The sequence below is a fragment of the Eulemur rufifrons genome, chromosome 7 (assembly GCF_041146395.1).
Source record: "Eulemur rufifrons isolate Redbay chromosome 7, OSU_ERuf_1, whole genome shotgun sequence".
NCBI classification, from domain to species: Eukaryota; Metazoa; Chordata; class Mammalia; order Primates; family Lemuridae; genus Eulemur; species Eulemur rufifrons.
Window position 1 is genome coordinate 197808416 of NC_090989.1, and position 26349 is coordinate 197834764.

General features: G+C 53.3%; 1 protein-coding gene across 2 annotated transcripts in view; it reads left to right on the top strand.

The window, feature by feature from the left end:
- Positions 1-1316: 1316 nt before the first annotated feature.
- Positions 1317-26349, top strand: part of PHF2 (PHD finger protein 2) — a 95219-nt gene continuing 70186 nt past the window's right edge. Inside the window, exon 1 of one of the 2 annotated variants that reach the window (XM_069476249.1) lies at positions 1317-1605. In XM_069476249.1, coding sequence (XP_069332350.1) covers positions 1508-1605 — 98 coding nt within the window. In that variant the 5' untranslated portion in view covers positions 1317-1507. The remainder of the gene's footprint in view (positions 1606-26349) is intronic. The other variant, XM_069476248.1, reaches the window with a different exon arrangement.

The following is a 26349-nucleotide window of genomic DNA, read 5'->3' on the forward strand; positions in this document are numbered from 1 at the left end:
GCAAATGGCCCCTTGGCAGCTGCTGAAGGGGGTGGGGGTGAGGGGAGGCGGACAGTGAGGGAGGGAGCGCAGGTCACGCCCTGGGGCTTCTAACTACCAATGTGGCCCCTGCCCAGCACCAATGCCCAAAGGATACAGCAGCTGGGGAGGGGGCAGAGGAGGGCCTCCGATAGTGCCCTGAGAAAAGATCCCTTGAGCACACCTTGGGCTTCTCCTCTCTACTGGGGGCTCAGCGCCTGGGATACAGAGGCCAGGTCTCTGGACTGTCCTCCCTACCCCTTAGGTCATGGGCCTGGGGGGCTCTAATTGGGGTCCTTGGGTGGCTCAAATGCCAGGTAGCTCTCTCTTTACAGAGCAGACCCACCCATGCCAGCGCACTCTAGGCCCTGGTTTTTGTCCTCCTCTGAGGGCTGAGCATCGGGGAAGTCCACGGGATCCTGTGAAGGACAGCAGGCGTGCCCAGCCAGGACTGAAAGGAAAGGAGAAGTTGCATCCAAGCCAGAAACTCAGTGGGGGAACACGGGACGGAAGGGAGGCCAGAGCCCGTGAGGCCAAGAAGGAGGAGGAATACCGCAGGACCCTGGCGGGTCAGAAGAAAGTTAGGGAGGGCCAACTAATTGCTTCTCTGCTTTGCGAACTAGGAAGGACAAGCTACGGGCTCTCATCCTGCACCCCGGGGGTCCCCCCAGCCCACCTTCTCCCCCGGGGCTCCGCCCACCTTCCACCTCTGGGCCCCCTAGTCTACCTTCTCCCCCAGCCCACCTTCAACCTCGGGGTTCCTCTGCCCGCCTTCCCCAAGGTCTCCCCAGCCCACCTTCTCTCCTGCGAACCCCTCGGCTCGCCTTCTCTCCTGGCGGGTTCTCCCAGCCGATCTTCTCTACCTTGAGGTTACCCCGACCCACCTTCTCCCCCGACGGGTTCCTCCCGTCCGCCTTCTTCCCCGGGGGGTCCCAGACCTTCTCTCCTGGAGGGTCCCCCAATCCACCTCCCCCGGCTGCGTCCCTGGTCCGCCTTCTCCCCCGGCGGTGTCCCCCAACCCACCTTCTCCCCCGGCAGGGTCCCCCAGCCCGCCTTCCAGGCGGCGGGAGCGGCGGCCCAGGCCGGCGGGCGGAGGCGGCGCCACCCGGGGCGCTGACGTAGAGGCCGCTCGGCGGCCGGGGGTCCCTTCGGTGGGGCCGAGGCTCCCCGCCCGCCGCCCCCGCGTCCATTCCCTTTTGTGTCCCGCGCGCGGCCCGTCCCCCGCGCACACTCGCGCCCTGCGCCCCGCGGGCCGGCGGGCGGCTCCCGGCGCGGCCCCTCCAGCCAGCGCGCCCGGCATTGTGTGGACGCGCCCGGCCGGGAGCGCGCGCGGGGGCTGTCGTGCGCCCCCGTCTCCGTCCCCTCCCGGCCGCGGCGCCGCCTGCGCCCCGCCGCCTCCGCCGCCCCCGCCCCGGCCCGGCCCCCGGCCCGGCCCGGCCCGACCCGGGCAGCGCAGCGGCGGGGCCGAGCGGCGGCGCGGCGCAGCAACATGGCGACGGTGCCGGTGTACTGCGTCTGCCGGCTCCCCTACGACGTTACCCGCTTCATGATCGAGTGCGACGCCTGCAAGGACTGGTTCCACGGCAGGTGAGCGCGCGGTGGCCGCCCGGCCCGGCCCGGCCAGGCCACCGCGCCCGGCCGCGTCCCACGCCCCGGCTGCGCGCCCGCAGGCCCAGCTCAGGGACGGGCCGCCGCCGCATTCCGAGCGCTCGGGTCGGGCTGGGCCAGGCTGCGCGCCCTTTTGTGCCCAGGGCGGGGGCGCCAGGCATGGGGCCCGCGCTGGGCGCCCTTGGCTGCACAAAGCGAGACCCACCGGCCGGGAGGTGGGCTTGGGGCGCGGGGAAGTTGGAGCGCCAGGCCCGGGCCCGGCCGCCTGACAGCGGGGTCGCGGCGGCCGCGGAGGCCGGGCACCCGGAGGGAGGCCCAGGCCCAGAGCCCCCGTCGCCTCCTCCCTGCGAAGTTGCAGGAACTTTCCCCGCGCGGGCTCAGGGCTGGCTGGGCCGGGAGAAGCGGGCGCGCAGCCCGGCGCGGGTCCCCGGAGAGGCGCGAGTGGCGGGCTCTGCCGCTGGCGGGGCTGAGTGGCCGTGGGGGCGCCGGCGAGGTAGTGGCCGGCGCGCCCACCCTCCGCCGTGGCCCGCGAGCTCCCCTGGACCTTGTCTCGGCGGGCAGGATCCCTCCCGGGCCCCGGCGGAGCTACTGGACCCGGCAGGCCTGCGGGGCCCCGGGCGGGAGTGTGGTGACAGAATAGTGGCTGTGTGTGTATGTGTGTGTGTGTGGGGGGGGGGGTGATTGTGTGGTGGGGGTTGGGGGTGCGAGGAGGGGATTGTGGCTTTGCCGCCGCCTCCCTGGCCTTCACCTTTCCCGGTTTCCCTCCTCCGTGTTCCAGGCAGGGACGCTCCGGTTTTGACATGACATGCTCTGTAAGGAAGACGGGGAGGGGGGCAAGGAGATAACACTTGGAGACTCTGAAAGCCCCTGCCCTCTTGCCCCCTCTTGCCCGTGGCCATGATCTGGCTCTGTGCCTAGTTTTCAAAAGCTGAGGTCTCTCACCACCCAGAAGTAAACGGAGGAGGAGGAAGAGGAGGTGATACTCATGCCCAAACTGCTCCAACAGGTTTTCTGGCGTTTGACTTTGCCTGTGGGATGTGTTTGGACCTCAGGAGGACTGGCCAGGGGCTAGCCAGTGCTGTATGCCCTCAGGGCCTCGGATCTCAGACCCCCAGGAGCAGGCTGGGGGGAAGAGAGGGGGTGTGTGGTGGTGAGTGGTCCCTGATGCTCCCTCCAGAGAGGAGACCCCTCTGTGGGTTCTGACTGTGAGTCTTCAGGATTGGCCAGTGGCCCCTTAAAGTGGGCTATGGCCTCTGGTCCTGCCAGTTTACATGTGGGGAGCTGGGTGGCCAGGATGTGATGGGGCCTGCTCATGCCTGTCTGCCCTAGGCCTGAGTCCCACCTCCATGCCTGTAATGGGATACAGGGAGGAGGGCATGGGACTCTGTGGGGTGGGGACACCCAGGCCTCTCAGGCTGCCTTCCTGGGGATGCCCAGGGCTGTAGAGACCCCTCAGAGTAGGGGAGACTGGATGTGAGTGCTGAGCTCTGCCCAGAACAGGGCTGCTATGCATACCCCCAACTGGCAGCCATAAGAAGTTCACAGCCAGACCAAGATGGGAGGGAGCCTCTACAGCGCCTCAGATCCAAAGATGCTGAGAAGCTGGCCCTGAGTAGCGCTGAAAGTGGTAGGACCTGTCCCTTCTCCATCATCCCCACCAGGGCCTGGACTTGGCAAGTAGTCACCCCTGCACACCCCTGGGCCCCTGTACCAGCCCCTGCCACCAAACTGAGGAAGGTGAGAGAGCTTGGGAGGGCCTTTGTCTTGCTGCCCAAGGGGATCCCCTGGGAAAGGAAGGCTAGTTCCGAGATAGACTTCAAGGCCAGGGAAAACCCAGGAATGAGGGGCAGGTGGGGGAGAGGGGGCTGAGAGCTGGCGGAGGGGATGGTGTCATTTGCCATATTGGCACAGGCAGAGACAGAGGAGATGGGACCAGTCCTGACACCTTGAAAGAGGGTTTTTTGGGAATGCCTTATCTTTATATTTCTTATCTGAGGTCTTTGATTGGATCCAATATGGGCAGTTGATCAGCACAGATTTATTTTCACCTATCTGGGGTAGCCCTGGGGTCTGAAAGGGACTGTGCTTCCCCCTGGCCATGGGAGGCATTTTCTTGTGCATCTAATTAAGGGTCAGTTGCCAAAGAGGAAAAAGCCTCCTGGTGTGTCTACTCCCCTGGGTGGCCCAGGCCAGGAGCTGCGATGGGGAGAGCATGGGGTGAGGGCTTAGCATGGCTCTCACAGCCCTGGGCAGACCCCTGGCCGCTCTCAGCATCACTCCTCTGGTCGGTAAATGAAGGTGTGCGGCCAGACCTGTGTTTCCTAATCTCCAGGTTGTCTTGTCTGACCCTTGATGTGTCTTTCCTGATCTTTGTATCACCTGTCCTGTGATTTACTGCCTACTTAACATTTCAGCTCACTTTTTAAAAGTTTGCATATTTTTAAGCTTTTCATTTTGAGGGAATTTTACATTTACAACAGAGTTCCCCAAATAGTATAGTTTCCCTATATCCTTCACTGTGCTTCCCCTAAGGTTAACATCTTACCATAGCCATAGCTGTGGTACCAGTGCTAGAACGCAGAAGTTACACTGGTGCAGTGCTGTTAACTAAACTACAGACTTTATTCAGATTTTTAAACCAGTGTTCTCCTCCTTAATGTCTTTTTTCTTTTCCAGGATTCTGCATTGCATTCAATCCTCATGTCTCCTTACTGTGGAGAATATTTCTTTTAAAAGGAAACTTCGTATCATTCCCTGAAATAGAACATTAGTGTAACTTGCCATACACAGTAACTGTAAAAATAAACACATAACTGTTAAAATTAAAAAGCCTGTCTGTCCCACCTGTGGTCACATCACATTCTTCTAGCCAGCCCCATTTTAGGGAGAATTGGAGAGAGGGTCTCTAAGTCACCTACACTGACAGTGGCTGTATCTTTGCTTTTGCCAGCTTCAGCAGCCAAGAACTTGTTTGGGACAGAGCTTTGGCCCTTTTTGGGGCCAGAGCTTGCTTCTAGGCTGAGTCTGCCTTCTCAGGGACTCTGAGTGCCAGAGTGCCCCTCCCAGCATTCTTGGGGGAGCCAGGGGGAGTCCCTTGTTGGGCTGGGTTGGAAAGAGTGGTCACCAGGGGGTGGGGGAGGCAGAGCACTGTGTTCCATCCTGGGATCGTGCATTCTTCATTCTCTGGAGGGGTAGTGCAGGGTGGGGGGTGCCCTCCTTTCAGGCCCCCCCCTGCCCCCACTGTCCCTGGATGTGTGACATACTTGAGCTGCCTCTTCACCAAGTCTTTGTAGGAGTCCTCCTCCAACCCCATCTTGACCTTGGCCGGTTGCTCCTGGGGCTGGGGCACCTCATTAGCTCAGCAGGTCTTCCCTGGCACTTACCGTGAGTGCAGCCTTGACTTAGAAGGGATAGATTTTGCCGCAGGACCTGGCAGGAGGCAGCTGGAAGCTAGTCATCTTCTGAGAGTGCCTTGTCCGCCCCAATTGGCAGGAATATGTGGCCCTGCACAGGCATTGGGGACCTGTCCTCTTCTCTTAGGGCTCCCACTCTTGTGCAGAGCCCCAGGGGCCATGCAGTGTGGTCCCTGTGCCTTTGTCTTCCATCTGGAGGATGGAAACCACACCCCCTGCCCTCCACCCCTGCCTGCAGCCATGTGGTAGATGACCTGGCCTCTTACCTTGTGACCAACTTGATTTGAAGAATTTCAATCTCGGGGACATAAGAATGATTCTATTAATATTAAAATATTAAACATCCTTAAATGGTAGCTTTCTGGCCCTCTTTCAGTTGTTTGTTCTGTTGGACTTGAAAAGTTTTTGGAGACATTATTAGTAAAATTGACTTGAAAGCTTGAAAGCTGTGCAGGTCATTTCAGTGACAAAAGTTTTATTTATTCCTATGTAAATATTTGTTGGGCATGTATTCTGTGTGGGTTTCAGGCTGGCTCTGAGGGGTCTGGGGGTAGCCAGGCAGATCTCTTGCCTCTTACAGGGTTTCTTCGTCAGGGACCCAGACTTATAGATAGTTTCACGTCAGTCTGGTGGGTCCTGCTGCAGAGAGGTGAGTAAGGCCCTGTGGGAGCAAAGAAACAGGGATGGGATGGGCAGCAAGGAGGCCACGTGGGAAGGACTATAGGTGTGTCAGGGACTCAGCTTCTCTGAGAAAGGCAGAGGAGCCTTTTGGAGGGGCTCTGAGCAGAGGACGGGTGGGAGCAAGCTGAGGCTTTGACAAGTCTCTCTGGCTTCCACAGAGACACTTACGGACAAGGACAGGGCAGGGAGCCAGAGTGAGGTTACTGCCATTGTCGAGATGAGAGACAACAGGGCTCATACTGGGGGTTGGGGTGGTAGGGATTGGGGTGGGGAGAAGGGTCTAATTTCTGGAAGTGCTCAGAAGGTAGAGCAGACAAGACTTGCCTGGCACAGCTCCCTCTGATTCCCACGTGTCCATCTGCACCTCCCCTGCCCTCCTCCCAAGGACCCTGTCTCTGTGTCCCTCTCTCGCAGGACTAAGTTGGCCTCTGTGGGCTCTTGTTCTGTCCACTCAACCTTGAGCTCCTTGGGGCAGAGCCACGTCTGAGGTACCTGGGGACACGCTTTGAGGCTTGTGGCCGTGCTCAGCAGGCCGGCTCTTTTGTTGGCCAGTGGAGTATGTATGCTGAAAGTTAAGGAGGTCCCATGAGGGGTCAGACATCAACAGAGCTTATGGTTAAATCCTAGAACCTCAGATGCCTGAACACTGGGAGAAAGGGCTCTCCCCATGGAGCCAGCATTGTGATGTATTTAGGAATAATGATTAACCATTTTAAAACAAGGAATTCTCCCCATGTGAGTTTTCCAAGTAGATGGGAGGAATGTCCAGCCAACTTCTAGAGTGTAAAGCAGACATGCCTGTCAGTGGATGCTTTCCGAAAGAGGCGTGTCTGGAAGGAAGCAACTTGGTGTGAGCCTCATCTTAATTGACAGAATGTTTGCTTCTATTGAAAATATTCGGCAGAAATGTGCTTGGTATCACCCTCTGGACTGCAGCCCACATTTGTTTTGGGCCACCTGGGTGTGGCTACAGATGGCCTGAGAGCCAGGCAGAAGTTTGGGATGCTCTGTGTGGACCCTGCCACCCCCGTGCACCCTCTTCTCTTTGGCCATGCCCTCATAGTACATCCACACATGCCAGGTCCTTGCTTCCAAAAGAATGAGAGGATTTGCTGTTGGGAGTAAGTATGGGCCAGAAAATACATGTTCCGTGATGGAGTGCACTGGAAGAATCTAACTCCTAAAATTTAGGGCATGGGTAAAACAAAGTCTGTTACTTGATTTTTAAAATTATGTGCTAATCATTTGCTGCAGAAGCTAACATTTGGACAGTATTTAATGCCTTAGGGGCTACTATGCATTCATCATTTTTGGTTCCCATGTTGACCATGGGTGGTAGGTAGGGTGGGTCACGCTGTCATCCCCATTCCCAGTGCTGTCACAGAAGCAGCCAGGGGAGGAGTCGTGGACTCTGTTGCATGCAGGTCTCCTGACTCTAGTAGGTGCACTCTGACCTGCAGCAGGTGGACGCAGTAACCTCCAAGAGGGTGCAGGTGAGGAGGTGGCATCTGGCTTATGTTATTCTGGCTCAAGGGCCTGAACAAATACCGAGTGTTGATAACCGCTCGTGTCCTTGGTTGCAACAATGCAACATGCCTGGAAACGTCACAGAGGAAGGCCACAGGTGATGCTAGGTAGTGGGAGGTGGTTCTCTCTCCAAGTGTTGGCCTGCAGCAGCCCCTCCCGGGTCTCAGTACACCAGGTGTCCCTCAGGGTCCCTCTCACTGTAGCGCCTCCACCTCTGCGTTTCTCCTTCTCTGTCTCTCTCCCTCTTCAGCCTCTTTCTCCTACCTTGATTCTCAGCTTTTTGGCTTCACGGCAGGTGGGTACCCTAGCTGTGGGCTCTGGAATGGGACTTGGCCCCTATTCTTTAGGGTATAGGTCTGTTTTCTTTTTGCTGGACTCCCCCTGCCCCCCACCAAAGTGCTGGGTCATTCATGGAGAAGCATATTAGCATGTTTAGAATTCTAGCCAGTGACAGGCTTAGATCTCAAAGAATAAGAACTGAATGTTTTTGTGGTATCTGTCCATGTCTGTCGATTCTTTCCAAGTGAGGTGTGTCTTAAAGGAAGCAACTTGGTATGAGCCTCATCTTAATCATTCGAGTGTTTGCTTTTATTGAAAATATTTGGCTAAAAATGTGCAAATGGAGAAACTAGCCTTTTATACTTTTTTGAAAATTGAGGTGAAATTCATATAACATGAAATTAATCATTTTCAAGTGTACAGTTTAATGACATTTTAGAGCATTCACAATGTTGTGCAGTCACCTCCTTTATCTAGTCCCCAAACATTTTCACCCCATGTAAACCCCATGTCTGTTCAGTAGTCACTCCCTTTCTTCCTCTCTCTTCATCGGTTGGCAACCACTAATCTGCTTGCTTTCTCTATGGATCAATCTATTCTGGTGATTTCATATTTCATATAAATATACTCATACAATATGTAACCTTTTGTGTCTGGCTTTTTTCACTAAGCACAATGTTTTTTGAGCTTCATTCACATTGTAGCATGTGTCAGTGTTTCATTGATTTTTGTGGCTGAATAATATTCCACTGTATGGACAGACCACAGTTTAGCCATTCAAAGTATGTGGGCATTTGGGTTGTTTCCACCTATGGGTGTTGTAAATAGTGCTGCTATAAACATTTGTGTACAAATATTTGTTTGAACACCTGTTTTCAGTTTTTTCAGATGTATACTTAGGAGTGGAATTGTTGGATCATATGGTAATTCTATGTTTAACTTTTTGAGTAACCAACAAACTGTTTTCTACATGGGCTGCACTATTTTAAATTCTCACCAGCAATGTAAGAGTGTTCCAATTTCTCTGTATTCACACCAACACTTGTTGTTTCCTTATTTTATTTTTTTTATTATAGCCATCCTAGTGCATGTAAAGTGGTATTTCATTGTGGTTTTGACTTGCATTTTCCTGGTGACGAAAGATGTTGAGAACATTTTCACATGCTTTTTGGCCATTTGTGTATCTTCTTTGGAGAAATGTCTATTCAGGCCCTTTGCACATTTTTAAATTGGATTATTTGTTTTTTTGTTGCTGAGCTGTAAGAGTTCTTTATATATCCTAGTTACTATATCCTTGTCATATACATGATTTACATACATTTTTCCATTCTGTGGGATGTGTTTTCACTTTCTGAATAATGTCCATTGGTGCACAAAGGTTTTTAACTTTGATGATGTCCAGTTTATCTATTTTTTTCTCTTGTTGCTTTATGTTTTTGGTGCCGTATCTAAGAATCTGTTGCCAAACCCAAGGTTGTGAAGATTTACTCCTATGATTTCTCCTAAGAGTTTTATAGTTTTAGTTCTTATTTTTGGTTTTTGATTCATTTCCAGTTTATTTTTGTAATGGTGTGAGGTAGGAGTCCAACTTGATTCTTTTGCATGTGGATATCCAGTTGTCCCAGCACCATTTGTTGAATGATCTTTCTCCATTGAATGATCTTGGCATCCTTGTTGAAAATCATTTGACCATATACGCAGGGTTTATTTCTGAACTCTCAGTTCTATTCCTTTAGTCTATATGTCTCTCCTTATGCTAGCACCACACTGTTTTCATTAGTGCAAACTTGTAGTAAGTTTTGAAAGCAGGAAATATGAGTCCTCTGACTTTCTGCTGCTTTTTCAAAATTGTTTTGGCTACTTGGGGCCCTTTGTAATTCCATGTGAATTTGAAGATTGGCTTCTCCATTTCTGCAGAAAAGGCTGTAGGAATTTTGATAGGGATTGCATTGAGTCTGTGGATTGCTTTGGGTAGCATTGTCATCTTAACGGTATTAAGTCTTCTGATCTACAAACATGGGAGTCTCTCTATTTGTGTCTTTAATCTCTTTCAGCAACATCTTGTAGTTTTCAGCGTGTACAAATCTTTCACCTCCTCTGTTAAATCTATTCTTAGGTGTTTTATACTTTTGGAGGCTATTGTAAGTGGAATTGTTTTCTTAATTTCTTTTTAGTGTTAACATGAACTATAAAGAAAAAAATTTGTTTTTCGGATTTTTTATTGCTGTTACTTTTATCTTTTTTTGTAATCATCTTTTAACGTGTGGTGACTGAATTTCCAGAACCACATATGTGCAGGGTACTGCCCACCCCTGGCATGTTCTTGATGTTCATGCACGTGCTGCTGTGTGCACACTCCAGATGCCATGTGGCCAACGCATGCCTGTGGAGGAAGAGGGTGGCTATCTTCCTTTTTAACCATAAGTATTTTTTGAGCCTCTGCCTCAGATGCTGGGCTAGGCATATTTTGAGCATGTGTGGGACCCCTCTCCTATTATGCATGGAGTCCCCTTGTGTGGGTCTTCATCTCCTTTCCCTGGTTGCCATCTTCCCCAGGGGCTGCTTTTCTGGCTGCATGCTTCATTGCTGAGGAAGCTTTGGTGAGGCAAGCCCAGGATTCTGGACGCTTGGGGTGGGGACAGCCAGCATAGTCTTGGAGCAGTCCCAGCCGCTGCATGTGGGCAGTACATGGTTTCGCTGGTCTTCACGCAGCTGAGAGTTTGGTGGGTTATTCCTATCAAGTGGAGAGAGTGTGTAAAGCCCTCACTCATTCTTGTCCCTGACACATCATGCGCTGGGCATGGAGCCCACAGTTTGGACAAGCATGAGGGTCTGATTGGCCTCAGAGAGTGTTCTGGGGAATCTGAGCTAAGGTCCAGTACATCCACCCCTGTGGCAGCTACCCTTACCCTACCGTGGCCAGCAATTCCAGGTCCCTGTAGAACTAGCAGTAGCTCCGTGGACTCTGATGCTGTACAATCTTCTTATGGCTTTGTGACCTTGCCCCATGTTTTACCTTTCCCCTTAGTATACCTCATCAAGGAAGATTCTGTGTGTGAATTTCCAGGAATGCTTGGGCCAGCGGGATGAGCAGTAAGAAAGTGCTTCCCAGGAGCACCAAGGCTGGTCTAAAGGCAGCATCATTGGCAGGGCATGATGCACACCTGTGGTCCCAGCTACTCGGGAGGCTGAGGCAGGAGGATCTCTTGAGCCCAGGAGTTTGAGGCTGCAGTGAGCTATGATTGTGCCACTGTACTCCAGCCTGGGCGACAGAGCAAGACCCTGTCTCTAAAAAAATAAATAAAATAAAAGCAGTGTCAAGTGGGTCACAATGCCCTTCCCTGGCAGGCTCCCACCTCACCACCTTCCTGGGCTGACCTGCCTTTGCTGGACTGATGGTACAGATGAATTTGGAGGTTCAGGCTTATTTTCTTGCAGGAGAGACTAAGGCCTAGAGTCCGGAGACACTTGGCATCCTGGGGCAATTTAGAAACTGCAACCTGAGCCTGTCTGCCTCCTGGATGAACACGTCCTGGGAAGGGGTGAGGTGGGGTTTTGCGAGAGCTCCCCAGACCCTGGGGGAGGGAGGAGGACCCTGTGGCCCTGCATGAAGCAGCATAGGCAGCTGCAGTGGGAAGCAGGAGGGGCTTTCACTAAACTCCTGCTGGAGTCAGCCAGATATGAGGATTAGTTGCCATTGGTGCTTGTGCAATCTCTTTCCTGAAAGTGGGCAGAACTTGGCTGACTTCTGCCCAGCTGCTATGGAGCTGCAGCATGTAACAGAGGTGCTATAGAACCAGACCAGGAGGGGAGGGGCGTTTCCTGCCACTGTTTGCACCCAGCGCTGGGCACTTTTGGTGGGCTCCCCAGTAGGCCTGGGACAGGGTCTGCTCAGGAGAAACCAGCTGGGGGAGGGCCAGCAGCCCACCAGGGGCACCCAACAATAATGGTGCTGTAGCACTTTGCCCCAGCCTGCGGCCCCTACTCCTTCCACTCTAGCCAGCTTGGGCTGGATGGGAACGGTCTGTGAGAATTTGTGCTACTCCTGGCTGTGCTTGGTGACTCTGTGTGTCACACATGAGGAATCCTGTGTCTCAGAAGGGCCCAGGCATCCTGCACAGGCCACTCTGGGAGTCAGGAGGTTTGCCATGGCTGAGCCTGGCTCCTCATTCATCAGCAAAGGAGGCTGCCGGTCAGTCTGTCCCTCCGTCCATCTAGCTGGTGATATTTCCTGAGCACTTTGGGGGCCCAGGCTCTGTTCTAGGCACTGGGACAGCACTGAGGGTCCCTGTACCTGTGGGCAGCATGCACCAGCACCAGGCCCCGTAGGCAGTGCTGGAGGATGTAGCTGGGGCAGGGAGTGGCCCTGGCAGGTGAGCATGGCCCAGAGGTGACACAGAGTGTGCTGTGCAGGAAGGGCAGTGTGTCACCAGCCCCCGAGTGAGAGGAGATGCTGTAGGGAAGGTGCCTCGGTCTGTTGGCCATGGGTGGGAGTTCACATTTTATCCCCAGCGCAGTGGGATTGGGATGGGGTACAACACTCTGCAGTTCATAAAGTTCTCTCAGAGTGCTGTGCGCGGCGCAGATTGTAGGGCAAGATGGAGGGAGACCAGAGATTAGAGGCTGACAGAGCCTTGGGGTGAGAGATGACAGAGCCCTGGCTAAGGGGTGACAGAGCCCTGGGGTCAGGGACGATGGAGCCCTGGGTGAGAGGTGATGGAGCCCTGGCTGAGGGATGATGGAGCCCTGGCTGAGGGATGATGGAGCCCTGGCTGAGGGATGATGGAGCCCTGGCTGAGGGATGATGGAGCTCTGGCTGAGGGATGATGGAGCTCCACAAGGTGGAAGAGCTGGACAGGAGGGTGTCTGACCCTGCCACCCTGCTTGCCAGGCACTGTTCCTACCCTGAGCTCCACCGGTGCCCCTGGGAGGATGGAAACACAACTGCTGCTTGGCCTGGAGGTTCTCACAGTACACTGTCATCATGGGACCCTCTTGACCCCAGGCTGGCAGCCTGGGCCCCTTGCTTGGTAGTTGGCCCCGACCCTGCCTCGGCTGTCTGGGCCCTAGCTGTGCAGAGAAGTGAACAAACAGCACTGAGTGATCTCCCTGGCGGCCTCAGGGAAAGTGGGCTGGGTGCCTGGGCATTGAAGTGTTTGTGAGTCTGGCGGCAGCTCCACATCTCCCTCCCTCTCTGAGCGGCAGCTGGGTGGGGACCAGGGTGGGGAATAGAGCTCTGAGGACTTGTTTACCTGGGTTCCCACCTCAAAGCAAGCACTCTCCGCTGGACCAGAGGGGCAGTCTGGAGTGGAGCCTCGGGCCTGCGCGTGTGGTCCTGGGCAGGCAGGCCACTTGCTCTCCCAGGTGCGCACTGGGATAAGGTCTGTCTTTGCACCCAGTGGTGGTATGGGGACCAGGGGCTATAGGGTGGAGGGGGACAGCTCTGGGTGAGCTCCGGAGTCAGCCAGGGTTGGGGGGAGGGCAGTTCTAGCCTGGCGGCTGTGTGAGAAATGAGTCCCCAGGTCACACTCAGCCCTTCTCAGAGTTAAGCAGGTAATGAGAATAACTCCCTTTGCATGTTGCAGAGCAGAGATCTGAAGGGAGGCCTTGTCTGAGGGGCTGCAGTCTTTCTGATGGCCCCCTCCCCACTCCCGCCATTCCCCTACCCCCTTCATCCCATAAACTCTTCGGAATCCCTGTCTGTGGCCCTGAAGGGAATGCCAGGAGTGAACCAACAGGATTATGTTTGGGGAGGGAGTGAAGGGGAGAGGGACCCTGGAGGCAGCAAGAGGGTGAAACTGCTTTCCCAGGGGCCCCAGGCCCAGGGTCTGTGGGCACTGTGCCTGGTCATGACCTGAGACGTCTCCTTTCTCTCCTGTTCCTTCCATAAAGCAGCCATCCCAGCCCCAGCCCTCGGAAGGAACCAAGCACTAAATGAAAGTTTGGAGAAGGAGGCCTTATAAGCAGGCAGATTTGGGTTCAAATTCAGAAAAAAATTTTTAATAATTGAAACTGGCCCCAAACTGGACGCTGTCTAGGGAGGCAGTGTTTGGGACAGACCAGGTTTCTCACCCTTGGCCCCGTGGGCATTCTGGGCTAGGGATCCTGTGGTGGAGGCTGTCCTGCACGCATGGGATGTTGGATCCTGGTCTCTGCCACCCGATGCCAGGAGCACCCCCACCCTGGTTGTGACACTACCGGTGTCTCCGTACATTGCCAGATGTCCCCTGTGCACCCAGTCGAGGGCAAGAAACAATTAATATTCTGCTGAATGTTTTTCACCTTTATCAGGTAGAAGATTGAACTCAGTGACCCCCTTGTCTTTTCTTATATTGATATTTATTTTCATAAACAATAAAGTCATTTATTCATTTAAATTATTTTGCAAATAGGACACATTAGGATTATTTTGCAAATAGAACACAAGCGCATGGTAAAAAAAAAAAAAAAAAAAGGGAGGGGGGTGGAGGGCAAGAGAGAGTAGGAAAGAATATGCAGTGAAAAGCATGACCGGTCTCCCTGTTCTTCTCTCTGGCACTGAAGAGAGTCCAGCTCCAGAGACGCCTCATGTGTTTACAGCCACCCCCTTTCCCTTTCCTCACGTGAGCGGCCGTGTGAACGTGGGTCTGCACATGACGCTGGTCCCCACACTCACCCTGCCGGGGCTGGTCCCCGCGCTCACGCCTGCCAGGGCTCCAGCAGAGATGCCCCAGGATGGGTTTTACTTGTCTCCTCCCGGCTGGCTTGTGGCTCATTTCTCGTCTCAGACTACTACAGTATTGCACGCTGGCCATCCTGGTGTGTATGTTTTTATGCATGCATGCAAGTGTATCTGCTGGGTAGATTCCAAGAAGTAAAGTTGCTAGGTTGAAGGAAACAGCACTTCAGATTTTAAAATCACCACATAGGTTGTACTTACTTCTCTACACACTAGGCAACACTTTTTCTGAGCTTCTTGATCTTTGTTAATTCATCCTGGAGGGTGAAAACCAGAATCTCACTATGGTTTCAGTTTGCAGTCATCTAATTATTGGGCTCACTCACTTTTAAATCCTGTCCTCCCTAGAGTTGTAGGATTGTGTCAGTGGCCCTGATGCTTTCTAATGAAGACAGAAATAGCAGGTTGGTGCTGAGAAGTCAGATGAGAAGGAGCCTGCTCTGCTGGGTTGGGGACAGGCCCCTCCATTCCCTCCCCCTCCTACCCCAGAGCTGCTCCGAACCCTGGAACCTCCAGGGCTGGCTGCCTCCTGCTGCTCACTCTGTAGAAGTGGCAGCTCACCTGTTTGCTAAGTATCCCCCTCCTTTTGACTCCTGAAGTGAGGTCAAGCCTCATTTGCCTTATTTTCCCTACAAACTTCTAACTTTAGAATTATTTTAGATTTGCGGAAAAGTTGCAAACATGGTACGGCTCTGCATGCCCTGGCCCCGTTTTCCCAAATGTGCACATTGTACACGTCCACAGCAGGAGCCAGTGTCCCTCACCACCAGCAAGGCTGCAGGCTTGCTCGGGCCACGACCCTCACCTCTCCTTGGCCCCTGTGGTCCCTGCAGTGGCTTCGCAGATGCCCCTTGTCCTGTGATCCTGGCACACCTGAGCAGCGTTGGTCAGATCCAAACATCCCTTTATGGTTTGTGTTCCTTGGAGGAGCCACTTCTCCCCAGATGCCCTCTCACACCTCCGGTGGCTCTGCAGCCCCAAGTATGGGCACCCTGACAGCTCAAGGCGCGCACTGTGACCCTGGGAAGGATCTGGTGTCACCCAGCCAATGCGCGCTGGGCGAGGCCCTGCCGCGGTGGCCACAGCAGTGGCGAGACAGGCTCTCTCACCGTCTGCTGGAACACAGGATCCTGAGTGTGCTGTCCACACACTATCTGGCCCTGACAGTGGCTGTGATAACCACTGATGATCACAGATGCTTTTTCCTGGTTGTGGTTTCTTCCAGATCTCAAACGTGTATTATTTTATTGAATTTTAAACTACTCTTTGGAAAGAAAGGACATAATTGAATTGGTCTTTTGAATCTCATCTCTGTTAAAAGCCGACGCCAGGCGAACAGTTTGGGCTTAGCCCGGGCTGCCCTCCAGGCCCTGCGTGCGAGGGCGCTGCCCTCTGTGCGCACCCTCCGATAGGATGCGGGGCTGGGGGAGTCTCAGGGAGCAGGCTCCTCTTTCACAAGTGGGAAACTGAGGCTGCACAGGGCGTTAGGAGGACTTTGGTCTCTGCCTCCTCCCGTGGCCTAGTGTTCTTTCCCTTGTACCATTTTTTCTCTGAAGGAAATCACTGTAACAAAGTTCAGCTTTGATCCTAAGAAGACCCATACCCTGGGCAGGGTCCACGTGGGTGGGGTGCCCCCGGGGGGCCGGGCAGGCCTAAACTAGCCCTCACAGGGCCAGGCTGGAAACGTCTCGGCTCCTTTTCCTGAGGAAGGGGCTTCCCTTGGTCCCAAACAGCACACTTCTGAGTGCAGGGAGCCCCTCTGCCTCTGGCCTCTGTGAGTGATGAGACACAGTGTCACACAGCTTTCTTGATTGGGAAGCCAGAGAGGAGAGGCCTGAGCCAGCGTCCTGCAAGAGCCCAGTGCCCCACAGTGGGACCCTCACTCCCGGGACACTCGGGCATTGCTCAGGGACCTCGCCCCGTGGCCTGCTCCTCCTCACCTGTGGCCTTGAGGTTCTGATTTGGGGATGATTGTGGGATTACACACCCGCCCAAGGGCATCGCTTGAAAAGCCAGTGCCTTCCTCAGCCTGCTCTGGGTCCTCCTCTTCCCACCAGCCCTGGCGTTTGTGCGTTTGACTCTTTACCCAACGGTTGTTGTAATTCTTGGCTTTACCCTGGACAGCGTGGTCCTGCTCTCGGGGGTCCCCAGTCCTGCTACCTCGTGACAGGTGGCAGGGCCAGGGGCTTTAGGTGGGCACTCCCAGGAGCCCTTTCCCACAAGGGCCTGTTTCTGTTCCTGACCCGCTGGGATTCTAGGCTCTCCTCAAACTCCTGGGGGATCCCTGCGAAGACAGTTGGCTCTGCTGGGGTCCTGGTCCCCCACTGTGGGAGCAGGAGGACAGTGCCAGGCAGTCACATGCTCTGTGCAGGCACATCGTTCACGTATTTGGGGAGCACAGTGTCACTGCCCCCCGTCACTAACCTGTTTAAAATTATCTGCATCCCCTGCTTAGTTACTTAAGCAGTAGGTTCTTGGTGAAGTTCCCTTAGCAACACTTGGCAACCTGCAATTTTTACCAATTGCTTGGTGAGAGAATTCTCCATGGTGGTTCCTGAAATATCCTGTCTGCGGGGTGGAACTTAGATGAGACCTAATTCTTATGGCTGCTTGGTGAGAGTCTCTGTCTGCCCAGTGTTCGGAGGCTCCATCCTGAGCAAAACAGGAGTGCTATCCATCCCTTTGTCTGTCCGTCCCTCCACCCTTGGTGGGAGTTTCCCGAGGTGTGGCTGAGGTATCTGAGCTGGTGTCTGCCCCCCACTGCCTGCTCTGTAATCACAGTGGTATCCCCATTTTGCAGATGAGAACACTGATTCTCCCAGTGGCTTAGGAGCCCCAGGCAGAGGCCACTGAGGAGCAAGGTTCACTGTTCACCTGGCCGTTCTAGAGAGGTCCCAGCTGGTGCCATCCCGGGGCAGCTCTGTCCTGCTCCAGGCCCAAGAACCTGCAGTCATGCCCTGGGGCAGTCTGGGACAGCGCTCTTCTGAAGGCCTTTGGAGGGAGGGGCTCAGGCTGCTTTTGCCCATCCAGGTTTCTATACCCTAATTTTTGCTTTCTTGCCCTTTATGACATTTTTTTAAAAAAGGGACAAAGAACAGATACTAGAATGTTCCAGCCCAACGGGACTTTGGAGCTCATCAGATGCAGCAGCAGCATCATCTTCCCTGGAGTTGTTAGGAGGGGACTCCTTGATTTCTACTTTCTATTCCAAGGCTGCCCCCTGAGGGTAGCAGCAAAGAGCAGGTCCTCAGCACCCCCTCAGCCACACCTCCAAGCACCTGCTAGGTCAGTGTCCTCAAGGGCATGGTGGGGGCTGAGGACAGAGGCTCACCTCCCTTGGTCTAGAGTCCTTATTTCTGTTAATACGACCTCAGACTGCATTTGCTCTCTGGTCAAATTTGTCTAATGTCTCTGAGGCTTTTATAGAGATAGAATGCTGTAATTCCTAGCACTTCCCAAAGGAGGCATTTGCTCTACATCTGCATACAATTAGTTTCCTTAGAAACCGCTGGAGTAAGCTCCAAAACCAGCTTCTGGTTTTTAAAGAGACCAGGCCCTTTATCTGGAATATCTGCCGAAATCCACCATAGCAGATTAAAAATGTGTGAAGAGACATTTTGAATATTCATTTAATATATCAAGAATACTACATTGTTGAATCATAGAGCTGAGGAGATATGATTAAGTAAATGAAATTGACCTCACGCAATAGAAAACTATGCAGTCACCAACAGTGACCTTTACGACAACGCTTTAATGACAAGGGGTAGCGTTTATGATAGAACGCTGAATGAAACACTGTATGCATAGTGTGGTAGCTTGTGTCAGTTAAAACAGAGAACAGGCTGGAAGGGAATATGCTAAAATGTTAAAGGTTAAGATTATATTTTTCCTACCACTTTCATACTTTTATACTTTTCTGTACTTTCCAACTTGTCTTCCTGGAGCATAATGTTACTTTTATAATCAGAAATAAAGTGAGCCAGGAAATAAAATTGTCAGAACTTAGTTGTCATAGTTACATTGCCTGGGCTCCCATGTTAGAGAGTTTATGGACTGTGTGTTTTATAGGCACTGGGGTTTGATTGATTAACTCTCCCCGACATCCAGTTGTTGGCCCCAGGCCTCCTGACCCTGAAGGCTGGGGTGGGGTGAGGTGTCTCTGTTCTTCTAGCACACTCTGTCTTCTGATGTGACTGCCCCCCTATTAATGTACGTTAGCTAGCCTGCAGCCTGTCCACCTGCCTTGGCCAGAGTCCCCTGAGTGTCCCTTTGGACAGGCAAGACTTTGACCATGAGGCTACAGGTAGAGTTTTCAGTTGAAAAGGGCCCTGCCCAGTCAGCCCCTCCCCTGCATTGGGACCATCCTGAGGTGGGGGCCTCCTATTTCCAGCCTCCTCAGGCTGATGGGTTCCCAGCTCCTGAGTCAGGCATCCCCCCCCCCCCCGCCCCCCATGAGTGGCAACCACTTCCCAGGGCAGCAAGGCTGTCTTGCAGCTTTCACCAGCTACTCTTCCTCACCCTGACTGTCTGCTCTAAGTGGTGTGAACTAAAATAAAATCTTAAGGCTCACCCCCCGCCAGCTGACTGAATGGACCCCCTCTTGGCCAAAGGAATATCCTAAAACTAAACTGCCTGCCACGAGGAGGGAGGTCGGAGGGAGGTCAGACATGCCTCACCATGCCCCCCTCCCTTCTTGGGGACATCCTTTGTAACCCATTAACAGGCCTAAGCGTATGCAAGACAGACCTGTAGGTCCTCAATTTACACAACAAATATATGTCCAGTGGCTTGTCTCTGATAAACAGACCTCCTTATCTTAAAGCATTCCAAGCCTTTAGACATCTGTCTCACTCTGTTGCCCGGGCTAGAGTGAGTGCCCTGGCGTCAGTCTAGCTCACAGCAACCTCAAACTCCTGGGCTTAAGCGATCCTACTGCCTCAGCCTCCCGAGTAGCTGGGACTACAGGCATGCGCCACCATGCCCGGCTAATTTTTTGTATATATATATTTTAGTTGTCCATATAATTTCTTTCTATTTTTAGTAGAGACGGGGTCTCACTCTTGCTCAGGCTGGTCTCGAACTCCTGACCTCGAGCGATCCACCCGCCTCGGCCTCCCAGAGTGCTAGGATTACAGGCGTGAGCCACCACGCCCGGCCAAAGCTTCATGTCTTTAACAAATTACAGGTCAAAGAATATTTAAACCCACCTATAACCTGTAAGCACCTCCCAACCTTCGAGATGGCCCACCGTTTTGGGCCAAACCAATGTATGCCTCCCACGTATTGATTTATGACTTTACCTGTAACCTCTGTCTCCTTGAAATGTGTAAAATCAAACTGTAACCCAACTTCAGCGAGTCCACTTGCTCAAGGCTTCTTGGGCGTGTCTCTGGGTCATGGTCCTCAAATTTGGCTCAAAATAAATCTCCTTAAAATTATTTTACAGAGTTTGGATTTTTTCTGTTAACAGTGGGGATCTAAGCTTGTAGCCACCTGTGGAGGACCCCATAGGCCCTGTGTGATCTGGGTTCCCTCTGGAATGTTCTGACATTGCCCTCTTGCTGAGTGGCAGCTAAGCTCCCAGTCACTACAGGAAGGGGAAAGCAAGTTGAGACCTTGTGCCACAAAACACATGCAAGGTACTTGGGGGTGTGATTGAAGGGGGGCCCTTGGGGAGAACCCAGGGAACCGCAGCCCTACCAGACAGGCTGAGGGCCTGTTGCTTCCAGTCTGGAATATCATTCCTTCCGAGAGAGTCCTCTTGCACAGGGCTTTAAAGGAGTAGTTACAGCTACTCAGGTACTTACAGATGCTAAATAATTACTAATAGGTACTCGGGCACTTATAGACACTAAAGAAATACTTACAGATACTCAGGTACTTACAGATGCTGAATGATTACTTCTAGATACTTGGGTATTTATAAGCACTAAATGATTACTCACGTATACTCAGGTACTTATGGGTACCTGATTGCTTATGGATACCCCACCTGGAGGCAGAGAGCAGGGAAACATAAAGTCAAAACATGAGAAGCCACTTCCAGTTGGATTTACTTTAGGAATGATAATAAAGAATTTCTGAAAGTATAATGTAAGCCTTGAGAAATTTGGGTTTGGAGTCACAGAAAATATTTTCTGGCCGTCTTCGTTGTGTGTGCATTTGCCTGGACGCAAAGCCCTGTTCTGTAGTGCCCACCAGCACATCTGTGTCGTGCGTGGCAAACCCCGCACAGACCGAGAGTCGCATTTGTGAACAAGGGTAAATGTGGCTGTGCGTATACCCACTGGGCACTTGTCCTCTATAAAGAGTGTGCACACAGCTGGTTTGCAACTAAATATGTGCATATCCAGAGTTGCTTTGCTCTTGGTGGAACTTCCCTAACATGCTAGACCTGGATTTCCTGAGGTGGATTTCATGAAACAAAAAGTCCACATCCTGGTGTTAATCCCTTTCCTTATTTTGCAGAGCAGGCTAATTTATAAGCATCATGTTAATCTTAGTTTTACTCCTGTCTCAAAGGCATGGGTGATACTGTAATCGTTCAGATTTGATAACTGAATTCTTATGTCCATGGCAGCCCACAGGATGGGACATTTCCCGGTTGCCTGACTGTCCCTGGGCATGGAGTGTTGTCCTGGCTCCCACTGCTCCTGGTCTTTCTGTTTAAGCTGGCTCCTCCTGTCCTATGTTCTGGGTCTGCGGGCACTTGAGGCAGGCTGGGTCAAGCAAGGGGGCTGTCTTGGGAGGCTGACTTCAGCCCAGGATGACTCCTTTGCACAGCTCTGGGTCTGGAGGAGGTTTCTGTTTCTCTCAGGATGCCCTGTGCCCACTAGTGGAGGAGAAGTTGCATGTCACCTGGCCTGCAGCTGGAGGAGTGGAGCTGATCGATGAACACCAAGACTGCAGCCTCATTGGGGCCCGTGCATTTTTCATCTAGCTCAGGCCCAGCACCAGGCCTGGCCAGGATCAAGGCTCCATGGGTGCTTGATGCATGAAGGAAGGAGAACTGCACAGATGCATGCTCACTGGCTGGCTAGCATGTACCTTGACATCTTGCTCCTAAAAACCTGCACTTCTTGAATATGGTGGACTTCTCTGGTGGGCCAGATTCATCCAGTGGGAGAGTGGGCCCCCAGAGCCTTCAGGGGGCTGGCAGGCAGGGAGAGGGGCAGCGCTCATGCATCCCCTCTTTTCCTGGCAAGGGCAGAGGCTATGCTGGTGCTGGAGGGCTTTGTCTTATCCTCCTTCCTGGGAAGATGCTGATGCAGGTAGCTGAGCATGTGGCCCTGGGCAATCAGGCAAATTGCGCCTTAGAGCCTCAGTATTTCTGCCAAGTCTTGAAAAAACGAAGAGTTCCTGGCTGTGGGGTCTGGCAGAACCACAGGAAGGACAGGTGTTCTGGGTCTTTGGTCCTAGCTCCTCTTTGCTCCTGGGACCCTGCATCCTTTGGCTCTGGGAAGGGGGCAGCCAAGCCCCAGGGACCATGCCTGTGGGCCGCTGGGCCACTGGGCTTGGAGGGAGGCTCTGGGGAGGAGGCCTGTGGCCTTCCGCACCCCTTCTGTTGGGGAAGGATAGCGGCAGGCTGACCTGGGGTGGGAGCAGGCAGCAGGATGGTGTCCACAGGGCTTCTGTTTCACACTTAGAGGCATGGTTGAGTGTTTAAGGTCTGCCAGGAAGGATCCTAGTACAGTCCCGAGGTGAAGGCGGCTGGTCTCCAGGAGGCTAGAACCCATCCCTTAGGCACCACGTGGCATTGCAATCACCTTGCTGCTAAAAGCCTTTTCATCTGTCCCCCTACACTTGTGGGTTCCTTCAGCCTCCCTTTCTAGAACAGTGTAGAGAAGTATCTCATAGCCAAGATTAAGGGATTTTTAAAGAGCTCTCTTCTCTTCCTCTCCATTCCTCCATAAGTTTCCAAACCCCTTCCCCTCCCCAGGAGAGCACCTTGGCCTGACGTCCTCCTCCTTTGGGCACTCAGATGGTCAGGGGTCTTCAGGGACACCACAGGAAAGCGGGGACACCTCTCCTAGCCCAGCTGGCTGTAGGTGGCTTTACTGGCCTGCCAGCTGCATTTCGTTCTTGCTGAGTGGCCCCTAGTTGGGGCGGTGGCTGGCAGGCTGTCCCTGGGGGGAGGCCTGCCAACTACCTGGTGACACTGACTTGGGGGCTGGGAGGCTCAAGAAGTGCAGATGCCTCCAAGCGAAGGCAGGAAAAGCCTGACCCCCTCCAGGCATGCAGCATATAATGGTTATTTTGACAAGTGAAAATTAGACTTAAGGTTTAATGATAACACTCACTCCTGGCCAGTGCTGCCTTCCTCATGGAGAGGACTTTGGGTCCCATCCCATCAGCAGAGATGATTCATAGGGTCACCAATGTCTGTGGGGGCAGGTAGCGTGCAGGGTCCCCAGCGGGCTGGACGCACACTTCCAGAAGTGGCAGTTATGAGAAAATAAAGCCGTCAACGCCAAACACAAGTGGGTGGTGCCCACACTGGTCCTGGCCTCTGGGCCTGCCGTGTTGCGTCACCTGCTGGGGTGGGCGTGGCACAGGCACCCTGTCACCCTGTCACCCCCACGCACCCAGGAGTTTGTGAGCATCGGGGTGGTGGTTCACCCTGGCAGGTCCTGCGGAGGAGCAAGTATCCGTGGAGCGCTGGGCTGGGCAGAGGCTTCACTGTGATTCTCCTCAGCCTTCCTCCCAAGGCTGCTGGCACAAGGCAGGCAGGGCTGGGCCCACTTCAAGGGCCTCGCTTCTTTTAAAATTTAATTTTAATCATCTCCAAGTTATACAGGAGTGCATTTCCCTAAAAAACCCACTGCCCCATTCTGTATAGCCTGTTCCCGTTGGCCTGTCCTTGTCCCCATACCGTTTGGGGCCTCCCACCAACCTCTTTGTCGTGGGCTGGTGTGTAGGTGTGTGCCCTGGAAACTCAGCGTTGGTCTGTGCTGTGCGTGCTTCTCGTAAACAAGCCCATCGTGCTGTTGTACTGCAGCCTGTGTCTGCATCCAGCACAGGTCTCAGCGAGCCAGCCCTGTGTCCATCTCCATGAGTGTGGCCCTTCCATTCAGTGGTGTCCCTGGGACCCTCTGCAGGAAGCTGGGGCAGTTCCAGGTGGCTGGTCCCATGTACCTGCAGAGGGTCCCCAACGTGGGTTCTGAGAAGGGTTTGCTGGGTCTTGGGCTGCTGTGTTCGTTTTTACCGTCAGCATCTTCATCTTCAAGGGCAATGATGGGCAGGGCTTAGGTGGCACTGGCCTGGCTGGAGAGCAGAAGTGCCCACCAGAAGGGACCCCTGCTGCCACACTGTGGTACTGTCATCCCCTCTCTGACTCCCTGGGGACCAGCCCCTTCTGCTCTGGAAAGGCCAAGAAGTGGGACCCCAGTGGGACCCAGGCAGGGGGTCCAGACAAATTTCAAACGGTGATGGCAGAGGTGGTGCAAGGAGATGGGGTGTGTAGAGGTTGGAAATGGCAATTTTTAAAAATGGAGCAAAAGAGTGTGCCACATTCACTGTCTGAATGTCAGTGTTTCAAAAACAGGAACAAATGCCAGTAAACCTGTTTGTGGGGGACCGGCCTTCTAGCTGGGAGAGTTGGTGGTCGCCCATGAATTTCACCTTCCCTGGATTTAGCTTTGCTAAACCATAAAATGCCACCAGTGGAGCTGATCCAACCCCTCACTTCACACAGAAGCTCTTGCAGCAGTGGGGGACCCAGAGCTGGAAAGGGGCACACATCACACACCACACACCACACACACACAGAGCAGCGCATACCACACACACAGCACACACCACACACACCATATACCTGGCCAAGCACTCTGGTGCTCAGGGCTAGGAGAATCCCCATGGCTGATTCCTGATCAGAGAGTGTGCGTGGGATGTGTGTGTGCATGTCTGTGTGTGTGTGGCAGCGGTAGGGTGATGTTGTGGGACGAGGCCTGCCTGTGTCTTGCCCCTGACAGTCTGCAGGAGGTGGCAGTCCACCCCTAGGAGGTGGCCCCTCACACCTTCTTCTGAAGGAAAGAAGCAGCACCCAGAGAGGCAGGACAGGATTTTCCAGAGCTACACCTTTTGATGCTACCAGTCCAAAGTGTGTCCTTACCTGTGGGAACCCAGGCTACCTTAAACACACTGCTCCCGGCCTCACCGCAGGGGCCCTGTCCTGCAGGGGGATGGCTTTGCAATTCAGACGTGCTTGGCCACCTCAGACATGGCCTGAGTGAGCCCCTCACCTTTCCCAGCATCCATCTGCCCACCTGTAAAGTGCAAATGACAGGGCCACTGTGCAGGTTGTCAAGGGGTTGAGGCCATGGCACAAGGGAGGGGCCAGGCAAATGGCGACTCCCTGTCAAGCTCAGTGCTGTGGCAGGAAGCAGCTGGTCCCGAGGGACTGGGGCTCCACCCACACCCTGCCCCAGCTGGGGACAGCGGGCTCCCCAGAGTGCAAAACTTCTCCCATGCAAGTACTAACCAGGCCTGACCCTGTGTAGCTTCTGTGATCAGATGAGCTCGGGTGCATTCAGGGAGATACGGCCGTGGGTGAGCAGAGTCTTCTGACGCAGGCGTCCGTCCAGTACGTTCCCGGAGCAGTGAGCTTTGTGCTTTGGGGTTTATGGATGTTGAGAGTGACTTCAGAGAGTGACAGAGTCCTGCCATAGCTGAATAGCCTTCTGATTCGCTATTGTGGCAACTGGGTTTTCCTCCCATAGTTTTTGTTAATTAGTGTGAGTAACTTTGTCCCATGAGTACTTACATGCTGTAGGAAAGAAAAAAGGGAAATTATCCTTACTTACCCAAATGCTTTCATTCAGTTTTAACAACTTTGCTTTACTGTCTGCTAAAACCGTGCAGACTGGCCAGAGCCCACCTGGGTTGGGCTGTCCACGCACGTGCAGCTAGGGACCCCAGCCCAGGGCAGGGGCATCTCTGGGGTCCCCAGCAGCAACTGTCTCAGAAGGGGACATTGCAAGTAGCATCACTTCATACAATAGTTAAAGTTGGCCAGGGCTTGGGAGGGAAGGAGTATCGCAGATACCACAGTAACGCTGTTTGCAGATAGGCTCTGCCGGGTGGAAACTCATCTAAGGGGACCCAGTCTTTTTTTTTTATTCTTCAGTATCTTTATTTGATAAAGAAAAAAGGAGGAATTAGCCAATTGTGGACTTAAAAAGCCAATGTTTCAGATTGCCGTTAACTGCGTTTCTTGGCATTTCGGGAGGGGTCACTGTGTGCTAGGCAGGATGGTTGGCACGGAGGTCCCGGCCCACTGCTGCCAGGGTGTCTCTGTGGTCCTAGGGAAGACTAGGTGCTCAGTACGCAGGGAGGGCCTCAGCAAGGTCTCAGGTGTGTGAAAGCCCCCGGGTGTGGAGGGCGAACCTCTGTCCCTGGAGGAATAAAGGAACCATTGTTCCCTAGAGCTGTCTGGGCAGCCGGTGTCACCATCCCGGATGGGGGTGACAAGCAGTGGGAGGAGGCACATGTGCCCCAGGGAAGGGAGGCGGCCATGCTTTTGTCAACCTGACACACTCTTCAGCCACCACCCGGTGGCCTTCCATTCTCGGGGGTCACCTACTGGAGCTCTTTTTACCTGTGTTGGTCCTTCCCATTCTGGTCTTCGCTCCTGATGGGGCTCACACATCTATCTCCCTGCCCCTCTCTTCCATGTCACCGATTCTCTCAACTTGGTGGAAGTATCAAACCAAAGTGTCTAATTTTTTGTTTAAACCGTTCGTCGACTTTTAAATTTTAAAGTCATTTTTCATTTCTAGAAGTTCCTGTTTTTCAAATTTGATCATTTTTTGTAGTGTGAATGTGCATTCCACAGTTTTGAATCTTTTTCCCTATAATTGTTTAAATGAGAGTTTATATCTAACCTTAGATGACTCTAGTGCATTAAATTCTTGGAGTTTAATCCCACAGTTGTAGTATCTGCTGACTTTCCCTTGGGGTCAGTCATCTCCTGGTGTCTGAAACATGGGCTGTCTTGCACGAGGCCTCATCGGCGGAGACTGGAAGCTGCCCAGGTGGAGAGTGTGGGACGTCGTGCACCTGCCCAGGGTTCTGGCCTCACATGGTGTGGGTTTGGGGGGTTCT